This window comes from Heptranchias perlo, chromosome 24, assembly GCF_035084215.1.
Source record: "Heptranchias perlo isolate sHepPer1 chromosome 24, sHepPer1.hap1, whole genome shotgun sequence".
NCBI classification, from domain to species: domain Eukaryota; kingdom Metazoa; phylum Chordata; class Chondrichthyes; order Hexanchiformes; family Hexanchidae; genus Heptranchias; species Heptranchias perlo.
In genome coordinates this window covers 29,697,986-29,713,156 of record NC_090348.1, presented here as the reverse complement: position 1 = coordinate 29,713,156, position 15,171 = coordinate 29,697,986, and the positions used below count along the sequence as shown (strand labels likewise).

At 42.0% G+C, this 15,171-nt stretch overlaps 2 protein-coding genes across 2 annotated transcripts in view; one reads left to right on the top strand and one right to left on the bottom strand.

Moving 5' to 3' along the window:
* The window catches only part of LOC137341652 (F-box and leucine-rich repeat protein 13-like), a 239,183-nt gene that overhangs the window by 111,326 nt on the left and 112,686 nt on the right, over nt 1-15,171 (top strand). The gene's annotated exons all lie outside the window — the stretch shown is intronic.
* The window catches only part of lrrc17 (leucine rich repeat containing 17), a 31,401-nt gene that overhangs the window by 7,150 nt on the left and 9,080 nt on the right, over nt 1-15,171 (bottom strand). Inside the window, exon 2 of the mRNA XM_068004992.1 lies at nt 14,103-15,005. Coding sequence (XP_067861093.1) covers nt 14,103-14,868 — 766 coding nt within the window. The 5' untranslated portion in view covers nt 14,869-15,005. The remainder of the gene's footprint in view (nt 1-14,102; nt 15,006-15,171) is intronic.

Below are 15,171 nucleotides of genomic sequence, written 5' to 3'. Positions count from 1 at the left end.
CTGGTTCTGGCATGGTTTTAACCCTATTTATCAGTGGGTACAGTGAATGCTTTGGTGTTTTCAGAATTTTATGAATATTATCCCTATATTTTGCAGGCTGGAGGAGGTAGACTGTCACTACTTAGGCTGTGTACTGATTGCAACACAACTGCAATTGGTACAAAGTCACCTTTTTAAGTTTTTTAATTGAAGTTCAAAAAATGGCCAGGTGGTCTTCTGAAGTACCTTATAATTTTAATGTTAACAAAAAGTTGACAGAATAGTCAGATTAAAAATTTCACCAGCAATCCGGTTGCTGGCAAGCAGAGCTCTGTGTTTGCATTTAAGTGCATAAGCACAGAGCTCTACTTTCCTACAATTGGAAAGCAGTACAAAATGGGCAGTATAACCCAGTGCTGCAGTTTGCGTTGCTTTCAAATCCATACCAGTATGAGGCCAGTAGGTTCAGTATAATTGCACCATCAAAGAACGCAAGGAGCAGGAGTAGGCCATACGGCCCCTCAAGCCTGTTCCGCCATTCAATAAGATCATGGCTGATCTTCTACCTCAACTGGATTTTCATGCCCTATCCCCATATCCCTTGATTCTCTCAGTGTACAAATATAAATTGATCTCAGTCTTGAATATACTCAATGACTGAGCATTCACAGCCCTCTGGGGTAAAGAATTTCAAATATGCACGACCCTGTGAGTGAAGAAATTCCTCCTCATCTCAGTCCTAAATGTCCGATCCCTTATCCTGAGACTATGTCCCCTAGTTCTAGACTCCCCAGCCAAGGGAAGCATTCTCTCAGCATCCACCCTGTCAAGCCCTCTTAGAATCTTCTATGTTTCAATGAGATCACCTCTCATTCTTCTAAACTCCAGAGAGTACAGGCCCATTCTACTCAGTCTTTTCTCATAGGACAACCTTCTCATCCCAGGAATCAATCTAGTGATCCTTTGTTGCACTGCCTCTAAGGCAAATATATCCTTCTTTAGGTAAGGAGACCAAAATTGCACAGAATACTTTAGGTATGGCCTCACCAAAGCCCTGTACAATTGCAGCAAGACTTCCTTACTCTTGTACTCCAACCCCCTTGCAATAAAGGCCAATATACCATTTGCCTTCCTAATTGCTTGCTGTACCTGCATGTTAACTTTTTGTGTTTCTTTTACAAGGATACCCAAATCCCTCTGAACACCAACATTTAATAGTTTTTCACCATTTAAAAAAATTCTGTTATTCCATTTTTCCTACCAAAGTGAAAAACTTCACATTTCCCCACATTATACTCCATCTGCCACCTTCTTGCCAATTCACTTAACCTGTCGATATCCCTTTACAAACTCTTTGCGTCCTCCTCACAGCTTACTTTCCCACCTAGTTTTGTATTGTCAGAAAACTTGGATACACTATACTCAGTCCCTTCATCCAAGTCATTAATATAGATTGTAAATAGCTGAGGCCCAACCCTGTGACACCCCACTAGTTACAACCTGCCAACCCGAAAATGGCCCGTTTATTTCTACTCTCTGTTTTCTGTCCGTTAACCAATCCTCAATCCATGCTAATATACTACCCCCAATACCATGAGCCCTAATCTTGTGTAACAACCTCTTTTGTGGCCCTTTATCGAATACCTTTTGAAAATTCAAATGTACTACATCCACTTGTTCCCCCTTATCTACCCTGGTAGTTACAGCCTCAAAAAACTCTAATAGATTTGTCAAACGCGATTTCCTTTTCTTAAAACTGATTCTGCCTACTCATATTATGATTTTCTAAGTGCCCTGTTACTATGGGGCCAATTTTCAGATGGCCAAGCGGGTGCATGGGGGGCTCCTAAAATGGCGGAATCCCGGAGCGGGTTCGGAGCCCGGCTTCCCCAATGACGCGTTTGGGTGCGCGCGCAGCTCCCACATGCGGGACTCCCACCGGCAATTAAAGCCGATGGGGTGCTGCTTTAGATAGTTATTTAGATAGTTGAGGTACTTGACAGACCTCATTGACTGGAGATTTTGGCAGGGGTGCAATTTTGAAGGATCCTCAGCATGTTTCCCATGCTGTGGGAAACACTCCCTGTTGGAGCAGACGTGTTTCAGCCAGCAGCCAGTGGGAGATGCAAAGGATTATTTGACAGTTGGGGCGAATACCTCATTTATTGCAGCAGGGCACTCTGTCACTTCTGACAAAGTTTTGGCTGCAACACCTTTGTCTTTCCACTCAAAATTTATACCCTAAACTCTGCTGTGCAAACACATTTACCTACTTTGCGGACCCCCTCAAACTCACACGGTCAGGATGGGGGGCGCCATAGCTGCATTCGTCACTTCATCCGAGGACGAACAACATCACCAGCCTCGCCAGGCACGCCGTCCACCTCCGCCATGTGGAGCTCCACAACACAGTGCTGCGCCACAGGCACTTGCACAAAATAGTCATGCAACTACACATACACCCACTGTAGGGTGACCCAATGGGTGGCATCAAGTGTGGGTGTTCATGGTGAACCTCATGAAAGGGACTTATTACATAAGCCAGTCAAGAATGGCCAAGACATGGCAATAATGGTGACAATAATAATATTTAATGTGCCATTAACAAAAATCAAAAATAAATAAAAAACATGACAGACCGTCAAACACCCTTATGCATCCCCTTTGTGCTCACAAAACCTTTGCTTTACGCTTACGAGTACTCCTACATGGTGCTTCCCCTGTGGTTGCAGCAGAGGTAGTGGCAGATTGCTCTTGTTCATGCCCTGACCAATTAGATGCTTTGGGCCTACGCCCTCTGGGTTTTGGTGCCCGTGAGGGCCTCTGCAAAGACTGCTCAACCTGCACCTGTGCGGGGGCAGACTCGACCACCTGGAGAGGAGGCAGCATTGCGGGTACTGGTTGAGAGGGGGGGCAACAGGTGAGGCGTAGGAGTGCTTTGAGTGGCGTCCCCACTTCCATGTCCCCTTTCGCCATCATCCCTCTCCTGGGCCAGGCCCACATCACTCCTACCACCCTGCTGGACGACAGTTTGGAGGACATGTGTGAAGCCTTGTAAGGCCAGTGCTAGTCTATCTGCCTGCCTGTTTAAGGCGGCAGAAAGTTGCTCACCCTGAATCCGAAGGGCCGTTGACAGGGCCTCAGTGGACTCATTGGTGAGCCGTGCTTGAAGCACGATGGAGGCTAGTCTTCCCTCCATCGCAGACATTCCTGCACTTACCCGTGACACTATCTCAGAGATGCCCTCACGTCCCTGTGACAGTATCTCAGAGACTCCCTCCTGTACCTGCGCCACCATTCCACTCAGGCAGGAGTTGGACTCCTCCATCCTCTGCGCAATTGTGGAGAGTGCGCGTGGCACCTGTTCCAGCACCTCACAAATGCGCTGCTGCCCCTCGATCATTCTCTTTTTAAAGGATAGCCCCCAGGGTTCATCATCTGTGTCCAGCTGAGCAGAGCCTGGAGAAGAGTGCTCCCACCGACGTGGACTCTCCACAGCTGCCCCTGCCACCAGTGTCTGCTCATGCTCACATGTGTGTGGCGACTCACCATGTGCGACCCCAACTAACTGAGGACGGAGACCCACCAGAGAGGTGTGAGTGAGGGATGGTAACGTGGCCAATCGCTGAATGCATTGGTTTCGGTGAGGCTGACCGTGAAAGAGATGCATCAGAGGGTGAGTATGGGACAAAGCCATGACATTGTATGAGCATTGGGTTGAGTAGTAGTGGTGGGATGAGTACTGGGGTGGTGAGTAAGTGCAGGTAAGTTGAGGATGAGGTTTGAGTGGGTGTGAGGAGTAATGTGATAGAGTAGTGTTGGCAGTGCAGAAGGATTTGTGGGGTGGGGGCGGTGATGTGGAAGATGGAGTGTAGGAGAATGAGTAAGTGTACTCATTTTGGCTGACCTAGTTGGGTCATTGAAGTGCTTCCTGCACTGGATCCATGTGCGGGAGATGTTGCTGCTGCTGGTGACCTCCTCTGCCACCTCGAGCCAGGCCTTCTTGGTGGCAGAGATAGGCCACTTCCTCCCGTCCGCTGGGTAGAAAATCTCCCTCCTCCCCCTCACCCCGTCCAGTAGGACCTCTAGTGGGGCATCGTTAAATCTGGGAGCAGCCTTTCCCCTGGTCTGTTCCATGCTGTACTTTTGGTTGTTTGCTCCATGAGCAGCATTGGAGGTCTGCCCCTTTAAATAGGGCTCCTCCAGCTGACAGCCTGTGATGCAGGTGTGCAGTCCGCCCACTGCGCAGGTTGACGACAGGAACCCTGGAAGCCACGGATAGTGCCTTCAATTTACCTGCGATCGCGTGGGGAACGGACGGATTTCACTGGGCGGGTTACCCACGCGCCCAGTCGCCCCCCCCCCCGCTGCCATTCTGCCTCCCTGGTAATATCGGGGCAGATTCTAGCATTTTCCCTACCACTGATGTCAGGTTAACTAGCCTGTTCCCTGTTTTCTCTCTCCCTCCTTTCTTGAATAGCAGGGTTACATTTGCTACCTTCCAATCCACGGTAACTGTTCTAGAATCTAGGGAATTCTGGAAGATCAAAACCAATGCATCCACGAACTGCTGTAATATTTCTGTATCAAGGTCTGAAATGTAACAAGATCACAGTTTTCTTAATATATTCCAAGAGTTCGATGAATTGATAAATGTACTTTGGCCTCATACATTTTGTTAATTCTGTTTTATAGTGTTCTGTGTTAGAAATTTAAAAATCTATTTTAAAGATGCTTACATGAAAGGAAAGCAATCGTTATTTTGAAAGCTGAAAAAATCTTAAGTAATTCAGTGGACAATAGCTGATCACATTGTATTACAATTATGTAGTCACCAGCTACTTGCAAGTGGACTTTTTAATATAAAGCTTTATTTTATTCCTCTTTCTTTAATTGCTGGACATGAGCCTAATTTTCTGATTACTAAGAAATTGAAATTTCAGAAACTAAATTACAATAGCTACATGACAGATTGACATTAACTAATTTTATAATTCATCATTATTATAGTAATTTGTGATTCCCATCAGCTTTAAACATTCCTACGAATATTTTCCCCACATGCTTGGCCGAGCCATGAAGCATTCAGGTTCCAATCCTTTCATTAAAGAAAATTGTTTACTAATACAACATCCAACATAAAGATGGTTTTGTTGTGGTTAGAGGAAAATAAGATTTATATATATGAAGGAAAGAGATAATTGATCTAATTGAGGTGTTTAAGATGATTAAAGGAATTGATAGGGTAGATAGACAAAAACTATTTCCTCTGGTGGGGAAGTCCAGAACAAGGAGGCTTAAAATCAGAGCAAGGCTGTTCAGGGGTGATGTCAGGAAGTACATCTGGAAGTGGAAATCTGGAACTCTCTCCCCCAAAAAGATGTTGAGGCTAGGTCAATTGAAAATTTCAAAACCGAGATTGGTAGAGTTTTGTTAGGCAAGGGTATTAAGGGTTACAGAACCAAGGCGGGTAGATGGAGTTAAGATACAGATCAGCCATGATCTAATTGAATGGTGGAATAGGCTCGAGGGGCTGAATGGCCTACTCCTGTTCCTATGTTCCTTCCTATGTAGATAATCAGTTCCAGTTCCTTTCCGGCTTGCTACCAGAAATTCTTGTGTTTTATTTGTTGCAAAATAAAAACAATTTCATACATTGTGCTTAATATTTTAATTATTTTGTAAAGTAAAAATATATAGTAATGTTATTTATTTGTAAAATAACATTTTTTTCAATAAAACTATCTCTATATTTTAGCTGACCCAGGTATTAAATAAACATATTCCAGTGGCACAGTAGGCATATAGAACATTTAGTGGTAATTGACAGCAGCAAAAAAAAGTACAATGACCAAAGGCAAGGATAGAAAAAAGGTTAAAAAAACCACATAATTTTATGTATTATCAAAAATAAAAGCTAATTAGGAGTATGTTGAAAGCTATGAAATGCTTGTGCTACAAATAACCAGAAACCACTTGAGCTTTGCTATTATAGTTTTATGATGTCATCTGAACTGTGCCTTGCACTTGTTATTATCCTTACAACGCTACATTATTTTAGCCTGGAATTGAAAAATAATGGGTTGGATTTTGCTGCGAACGGCGAACGAACGACACCTGCCATTTGATTAAAATGTCTATGGGCAAGTGCAAGTCTATGAGCTTTTGCACGGCAAGTTCCTCTAAATTAGAGCCTAAAAACGCAGCGTCCTCTACAGGGTATCTGGGGCCTGTATGAACAGGGCAAGCAGCTGTGTATCTCCTCAATCAATCAGACTGAAACATCGTTAATAACAGCGCAGAGTCAGAAACAGGAAGTGTAAGTTAGAACAGTGAATTCAATGTCAAATCAAGTACAGAAAGCGAAATAAGGAGAGGGTAAAAAAGATTAAGAGATAGAGATAAAAGAGAAACAAAGAAAATATTTTTTTAAAAATGTGTATTTAAATTTTTTTTAAAAAATGTCCAACAATTAAAATCTGAAGGAATGAGACTCCACACTTGTAAAAGTTAATTTTCAGTGCCAGAGAGGTTGTTTGGCAGTAATTAAGACTTACCATGCCGTTAAAAGAGTACTTAGACTTGAAATGATTTGACAACTTTTATTGGTGAGATTAGTCCGTATCTATCAGGTAAGTACAGGAACTCCATGCCATTCAATATATTTGAACAGCATTTGGAGGAGGACCGCATCTCGCACAGCAACTTCTGGATTTCTGCGTTTAATTGCCCATGTGCGGTCGCCAGAAGTTGCTGTCCGATTTGCACATAAATAACAGTGAGCGCTGTTAGCCTCACCATTGTTTTAACAACAAAGTCCAGCCAAAATATAGCTTTTAATATTTTGAAAAAATAATGGGAAAAAAATTGCTACAATGATTAAAAAGAACAGTATCTGAATGCTTAAATAAAATACAAAAAGCTAGTGAAAATAGCATTAATGCCAACTCACATATGATATATATATATGTAACATAATAATAAGGTTTAATGACTGAGAGGATTACTCTTTCTTACAGTTTGAAAAACATATTTTGGGGGTGTATTATTTTCTGCTCAGCTAGGTGAGGAATGTCAATGGTAGGAATAAAACACTCATATACTTTTGATTCCCAGTATCAGCATTGCTAAGTTAGGTAAAGAACAGCCCAAATACCCACTAAAACTCTGATTATGAGCGGGGGTGGTATATGAACATGCAAACATACGAAAATGACACACAGGAAAGACCAGCTGGCCCATTGAGTTGGTCCCATACAGTCATGGTGCAACTGAGCATAGTCATTCCCAATGCCCCCCACTCACCAGCAGCCACGTAGGCCTAGAAATTCGATCTGGCCCGAAAATGGGTGCACACTGCATGCGTCTCTTAGCATTGTTTCAGGCAGCAAGTAATATTCGTGCTGCCTGCTGATTATCACCACTCAGGAGTGCACCCAGCGCTACACCTGTGCTATTCATTGGATGGATGCCTGTTTAGAGGGACAGATATCGAGTATCTCTGATGCCACTTAAAGGCAACCAGCACTTCTTAAAGGGGATGTGCACTCTGACTGTAGAAGGAAGGAAACACTCAATTGGAGAAATAGCTGCTAGACCTGCAGATCGTGCTCCCAGGTTTTCCGATGCTGCTTTGGAGGCCCCGGTCCAGGCAGTGGACAGGAGGGGTCTGATCTATTTATGAGGTAGCCAACAACAGTGCAACACCAGCAAAATCTTGTTTTCAGCAGACAAACGGAACTTTCCAGAAGCATAAAATTCACCATGAAATGCCCAGAAGTAAACCAGCTGCCTGAAATGACAAATCAGCAACTAAGTACTGCATGATCCCTTTAAACAGCGCTCACGAGGGGTCCTTCCTGCTGGTTAGCATCACGTGTTGCTGGGCGAGTTCAGCATGTGGCAAATCAGGCACGGGGTTATACCAAAATCAGAAAAGGATCCTGCAAGAAGTGCAGGACCCTGATTTTAATAACCTATTCAGCGTTTTAAATACTTCTGGCGAGAGCTCCTGACGCCAACAGAGAAGCCTGATCCAATATAGTACGTGGTGCACTTCCAGCTGGAAATATGCATGCACTTCCTGCCCGCCATATTGGAGGCTTAGGCGCTGGTTTAGTGCCGGAGAAACAGGCACAACGCCATCGAATTTCTAAACCATAATCTCTTGGGAGAGGCAAATTAACAGCTTAAAAAAAAACCTAGGCCAATTCATGGAAAATAAACCTGAAAATTCCTCTCTGACCCCCAAAGATAATCAAAATGAGTTCCTGGAGACCACAGTGAACATGAGGCACATTAATCAATACCCAACCTACCTTTTGTACACAGTGATATCAGGCACAGCCAGGAACTCGTCCGGCTCCCTTTTGAATGCTTGCAGTGAATCCACGCTCACTGCACAAGTTGGCAAGTTGTTCCAGAGGTCAATAACCTTCTGCAAAAAGAAAGTTCTCCTGACATCTAACCTAGTCCAATGCTTATGTAACTTAATGTATCTCCCTAACCTATTTAATTCAAATAGCCTATCCACATTGACACAGTGTAGTTCCTTCATTATTTTAAAGATCTCAATCATACCTCCCCAAAGTCTGTGCCTTTCTAGTGTAAAAAGGTCCAACTCTTTAGGCCTATCATGGTAACTAAGGGCTTTTAAGCTTGGTATCAATTTAGTGGTCCTCCTCTGAACCCAGTGGATTGTCACACAATTCTTTCACCTCTGAGGAATTAGGTTTGGTTCTAACCCAGATTCATGGATAGAAGTCTAATGAGTTTGGGGAAACACAACCCAGGTCCTAGTGGGTATGGGCCCACAGTGCAAAACTAACATGAACCGTCAATTTTATTAAAATAGGTTGCAAAGATAGCTGCTTTGAAGAATGGGTGTCATATTGGTGCAGTTGGTGTGCTCTTCTATGCTCAAACTATGGCTACTGTTGGGGAGAATAGAAGGAGCCTGATGCTGACACTAAAAGAAGAAAGTATTCCATTTCCTTACACTAACATAATGTAACAATATAATAACATAACATAATGTGCACAAAAAGAAAGAACTTTCTTTTACTCTGCTGCAACAACTGGTAATAATACCAAATTAAGGGCAGGACAAATTGTGAGAAATAATGTGAGTGACTGCAGGTGAACATAGACAGGTTGAAGGAGTGGACATATATATGCAGTTTAACATATATGAATATGAAATAGTACATTTTGGGAAAAGGAAGAAAAAATAAAATATACCCTCAATAGAGCAGCTACACAATCTTTAAAAACAGGATTGTAGCTGCGAAAGTCATGCATAGGTAAATGGATTTTGCAAGGAAGGTATGATGAATCTATACAGGATATTGACTGGGCCACAGTTGAACTATTGTGTGTAATTTTGGGCATTCCGTTATAGAAAGAATATTAGAGATACGGAAAAGGTACAATAATTCACTGGAATAATACTAGAAATAGGAGGATATAGTTATGATGCAGGACTCGAAAAACTAGAGCTTTATCACCACAAGTGGCTATTGATGCTGAGTTCATAACATTTAAGAGGACATTCGATAATCATTTGAAAAAGAAAAATATTAAAGGGTATGGTGAAAGACCAGAGCAATAAAATTGAAGTAGACGACTTTGGTGGGAGATCCTGCACCAGCACAATGGGCTGAATGGTCTCTTTCTATACCAAAATTCTATGATTCCTTGTAACTGTACTCCAAGAAAGTTGAAGGCAGTGATGACTGCATGTTTCAATTCTGACCACAAAGTTTCTGTAGTAGCACTAGGAGCATTCATGAGCGATGCTCCTACTGTGGCTATGGTATGCATTACAAAGATCAGTACTGCCGATGACACCGATGTTGTCAGATGTTCCATTGTATACTCCAGTGCAGACGACTGTTGGTTCATGCAGCTCAGGAAAGACATTGTAAGATCATGGGAACACCATTACCCATGTTACCCTCCAAGACACACACTATCCTGACTTGAACATTTACCATTGTTGCTTCATCATTGCTGGGTTAAAATCCTGGAGTTATTTTCCTAACAGCATCATGGAACGCCATCATGCAAACACCATCGGCACAAGGATTGCAGCAAAGAAAGAAAAAAAGGTTTGCATTTATATAGCACCTTTCATGTCCTCAGGACGTCCCAAAGTGCTTTACAGCGAATGATATACTTTTTTGAAGTGTAGTCACTGTTGTGACCAGATAATCTGTTTTTTTAGGTGTTGGTTGAGGGATAAATATTGGCTAGGACGCCGGGGAGAACTCCCCTGCTCTTCTTCAAAATAATGCCATGGGATCTTTTACGTTCACCTGAGAGGGCAGATGGGGCATCTGTTTAATGGTAATTACTATATCAATCAAATAAGTGTGCTGCTAAAATGGTTAACTCTATGTTAATTCATTCCCTATATTTGACAATATCTAGAAATGAATCAAATAGTATCTTTTTACAGACGCTACCGACTATATATAATAGCTAGGAGGAATTATTGTCTGACTATGAACTTATTTTCATTGTGATTTTGCCAGTTGACTAAATAGCTCATGCCTTTGGCAAGAATCTGACCAGTTTGACAAATGAAATGTAATTCTCAGATTTTCATAAAGAAGTTTAAACCATAGTATGGAACATCTTTTGACTTAATATTTATGGCAAAATATGTTGGAGTCTTAATATGCAGCATCATGAAGTGATGGGACCCAGGAGTTTGAAATTCCTTTGAGTGCGTTTTTGTGGGCAGAGAGGATGATCGCTTGGAGCGCATGCCCGATCATGTGGGCAGAGAGAAAACGCTAAATTTATGGACAGGCCTAAAACTGATGCAACTAGGCCCAATTTCAGGAACCAAAGGTGCAAGGACGCCTGGAAAATGTCTTGCCCGAAATTGGAATTTTAACCCACCCCCTTCCCCCCATGCCCAACGAGAAGGGGTGTGCAGATGGTTAAAATTGGAGCAGTGTCCTACGCACCAGGTCCAAGCTGTATGGTTAAAATGTTGTTAGGGCTTAAAAGATGCTATCAGATCCAGACTTTTGAATGTCAGTGAGGCCCTCATCTCAGCTGCCTGAAACGTGCCTATTAAAATAGGCTCCAGATAGCGCTTAATTATGTTGAATCTTTCTTGGATATTGGCACTGAGGATGGCATTGGGCACTGCCACAACCCCTGCCATCTGCCTCAGGTCCTCCAAAATGGTCCTCAGTAACTCTACACGAGTGTGATGCTCACCCAACATCCTTTTTTAGAACAAGACCCTAGAGATCTGAGTCCGCAGGATTGGGAGCTAAGTGTTGACTTCTGCAGAGCCTCCACTTCCCACTGTCAAATCTGACTTTTACTTCTGCTCCTAAAGTAGCTGGTGACCCTGTGATGCTAGTTGGCATGAATGTCAATGTCAGTCTTTGAGCAGATGTAGTTTATGTAAGGATGGATGAACTGGGACTGATGTTGGTCATGTCTGTTAATGCAGAGGGCCAGGGACTGTTCACCTGAAGGTTCTTCATTGAGCTGTTGCAGTCTGTTGGAGCCCTCTCACTTCCTCGCCATCCTCTATGTCATCAGTATCCTCTCCCTCTTGATGCTGAAAGTCCTCATTGAGAGCGCTAGTTGAACCATGGATCTGATTGTAGTGCAGTTCATCCACTGATCATGGATTCCTGAGAGGAGTCTTGACCCAAGCCTTTCATTTGCTGTGCATGAGCAAAGAGTGGGAGTGGGAGCAGCTGCCAGGATTGTGAGCACAGACTTGTATAATGTGCTGCTGCTAATCACACATTAACAGAGTAGAAACCCCTGTGATGCATGAAGGCATTGGGTCATCTGAAGGAGCCCACCCTGGATTTGGGAGAAGCCTGCAATCTATGTGAACCCCAGAGCCCTATTCTGTTGCTTCCAGTTGTCCATGGGGAATGTGATGAAAATGTTTGCTCTTGAAAGTGTGAACTGCAGATTGACTGATGTTACTGATATCCCCTGTGGCAGCCCGGAAAAAGCCAGCGGCAAAGAAGATCAGGGCTGCAGTAATCTTGACTGCAATGGACAGTGCTGTGTTAACTGTGGCAGTTGGTTGTAGGTCTTGTTACAGAAGGTGACATAACTCTGTGACAGCCTTCCTAGAGAATTGCAGCCTCTTTATGTACTGCTTCTCAGATAAGTGCAGGTATGTGCTCCTGGGCCTATAAACTCTGTTGGGAGGGTAAAGATTCCTGCAAGTATGCCTCCTTCTATTTGCTCTCCCTTCACTTGTGTGTGCTCCTTCTGCCTCAACCCCCTTCTCCTCTTCCTCTAGGCAGAGATGAATTACCAGAAGGACCCCCATGATGAAAAAGGTGACCTGGCGAATAGCCCCTTAAGAGTTGAGAATGTTATACAGCCACTACAAGCACTTTGAAATGATCTAAGCAGCCAAAACCCGCAATGTAGTACAAGCAAAATGTCTCTCAAAAATTTTACCTGCGAGCAGCTGAGGATCTGTTTAAATATCACTGAAAATAATGGCTTCCCAACTTGTACTGCACATGTTTTGTGGGTGGGATCAGGAACTAGCAGTAGCAATACATGCAGAGATGAAAATGGTGCTGGGAGTCTTAATATAATTTGGCTTTTATTTACATATATTCATTAGGCTCCTGTTTATTTCTCGTTGGAACTCTGGTGGCCAAAATCGAGATTGACCCAAAAATCAGTGGTTTTGTGTCTCACATGATTTTAGTCCTGCAACTGCCACATTTTTAGGTAAACGGGCCGGACAGAGACAAAAATCTCCCCCATATACTTTAACAGATGTTTACCTGCTGTAGTTTCAATCTGGCCTTGTTTCTTTGCTGGGCCAGCACTATCTTAAAACACAGGGCCTTTGTTGCCTGGCTGAAAAGCAGAAGTTGATTCTCATATTTATATAGGCTTCTCACAGAAATACAATTCCAACTCCTTTGGAGTTATACAGAAGCAAAAGGGATAGATGATTGCATCTCTCATAATTGAATTTGATCAGAAGTCATCATCAATATTCAATGAATAGCCAATCTTTGATAATGAGAGTAGGCTATGATTGAATATTATGACTCTAGCCATGTAAACATTTAATACCTTAGATTCTGTATTCTGTTTTCCCCTCAACAATTCTCACCCTTTGCAAGCAACCTGTTTGATCTCTGTGCGGATGGATTTTCTTTGAAAAATACCCTGTGTAACTGGAAGTTTCAACCCTGCGCATACTGTTTCTAATGAGAGAACATTCTAATTAAAAGTCCAATGCGGGCAAAACCCATTTTTGTCACATACACCTATTATTACAACATTTATTAGTGAAAAATACATTAATTTATTTTGATTTGCAAATGTTATCCTTAGATCAATAAGGAAAAACGCTCCTCCTCCTCTTATGCATATCATTGCCTTTTTGAGAAAAGCACGGGTGCTCTTTAACTTAGAATTACATAGAATCACATAGAAATTACAGCATTTTTCCTCAAAACACAATATGAAATCCATCAAAACACAGTTGTAATATTATGAAATCCTTCACTAAATTGTGAAAAAATCAACATAATTTGGAAATAAAAATATTTAGGATTTTCAATGTAAAAGAATTTACTTCTGTATCATGACTAAATTAATAATGATACCATAAAGTGAATAACCATAAATAAATTTTATGGTTATTCACTTTATAAACCTGCAGTTCTTGAAAATTTGTTTTTTGGATGGGTTACCAATGAAAAAGAATAAACATAGGTTGGGGTAGTTCCAAAAATGCAAGATAAAAAATAGTTTTATGCCATTGTATGACAGACTTCTGGAAAGTACCAAGATCCAGGTACATTGTCTTAAGAGCTTGCATTGCATTGTAAACCCATTATTAATTCACAAATTAAGTCACTATTAAGTTCAGCGCAATACTGTTTATAATTTATAAATGTAAGGAATCTTACAACACCAGGTTATAGTCCAACAAATTTATTTTAAAATCACAAGCTTTCGGAGATTATCCCCTTCGTCAGGTGATTTTAAAATAAATTTGTTGGACTATAACCTGGTGTTGTAAGATTCCTTACATTTGTCCACCCAAGTCCATCACCGGCATCTCCACATTATAATTTATAAGTCATACTAACCTTTATTTTGACAATCCATTTTTGGCTTTGGGAAAAGGTAGATATTACATTTTGTGGAATCAACATCATTCTGGATAGGTGCAGGGCCCTCAACCCCGTCTGGCCTGCCGGCATCATCATCAAGGCAGAGCAAGTCCGCATTAATTGCCTTCATCTTTTGACCAGCAAATTTTTTTGGAGTTTCACATTTGGCCAGGCTGCCTAGATTTCGTTGGCCAGGAATCTGCAGCTTCCTGACCATTTCGTCTAGTTTACAATTGCAATTCCAGGGGTTCCCATAGATTCGCAGGTATTTTAGTTTAGGAATAGGAATAAAAACCTCCTCTGACATAAATTGTAATTGATTATGCTGAAGCATCAAAGTGTTGAGTTCATCCAACCCTTCAAAAGCACCTGGTTCAATATTTGTTATGGCATTTTGTTGTAAGTCGAGACTCTTCAAATTCTTTAATGTTGAAAACATTGAGTCCTTTAACCTTTGGATCTTATTTTCTGCTAATTGTAAGTGAACAACATCCTCTGGCAAATTAGGAGGAATTGTAATGAGTTGCTTATTTTCACAAGTCAACATTTTCTCATTCTGGTACAGATTCTCACGGCAGATGGTGCTTAGGAACTGAGCAAATCTTTTGACATGAGTGGAGCTCCTTCTGAGGCATCTCTCGCCACAGTTCCTCATTCTGTATCTGTGGCTATCATTCTTTGTTTTCCTGAACTCTACTGCTCTACAAAGAAGGAGCAACAAAGTAATCCTGACCGCTTGCATCCTGACATCCAGATGGTCCCAGTAACCCAGTGATGACTTGATAATATACAAGAATCCAATGAAATTTGAGAGCTAAGATTGCCTTAAGTGATTTTGGTTTTAGACTGATTTAAACCAGTTGTTCCATGCAAGGCAGTCTGTAAAGGAGAAAAAGTACAGAATTACAAGATAATTACAGCAAAGCACTGAAGTTCAAAATATGTCAGAAGTACAGATTACACAACATGCAAAGTGATAAAGCATCATATCCTCATCAATACATTGGGAAAATGGGGGAAATCCGTCTTGGGCGGCAGCACAAAA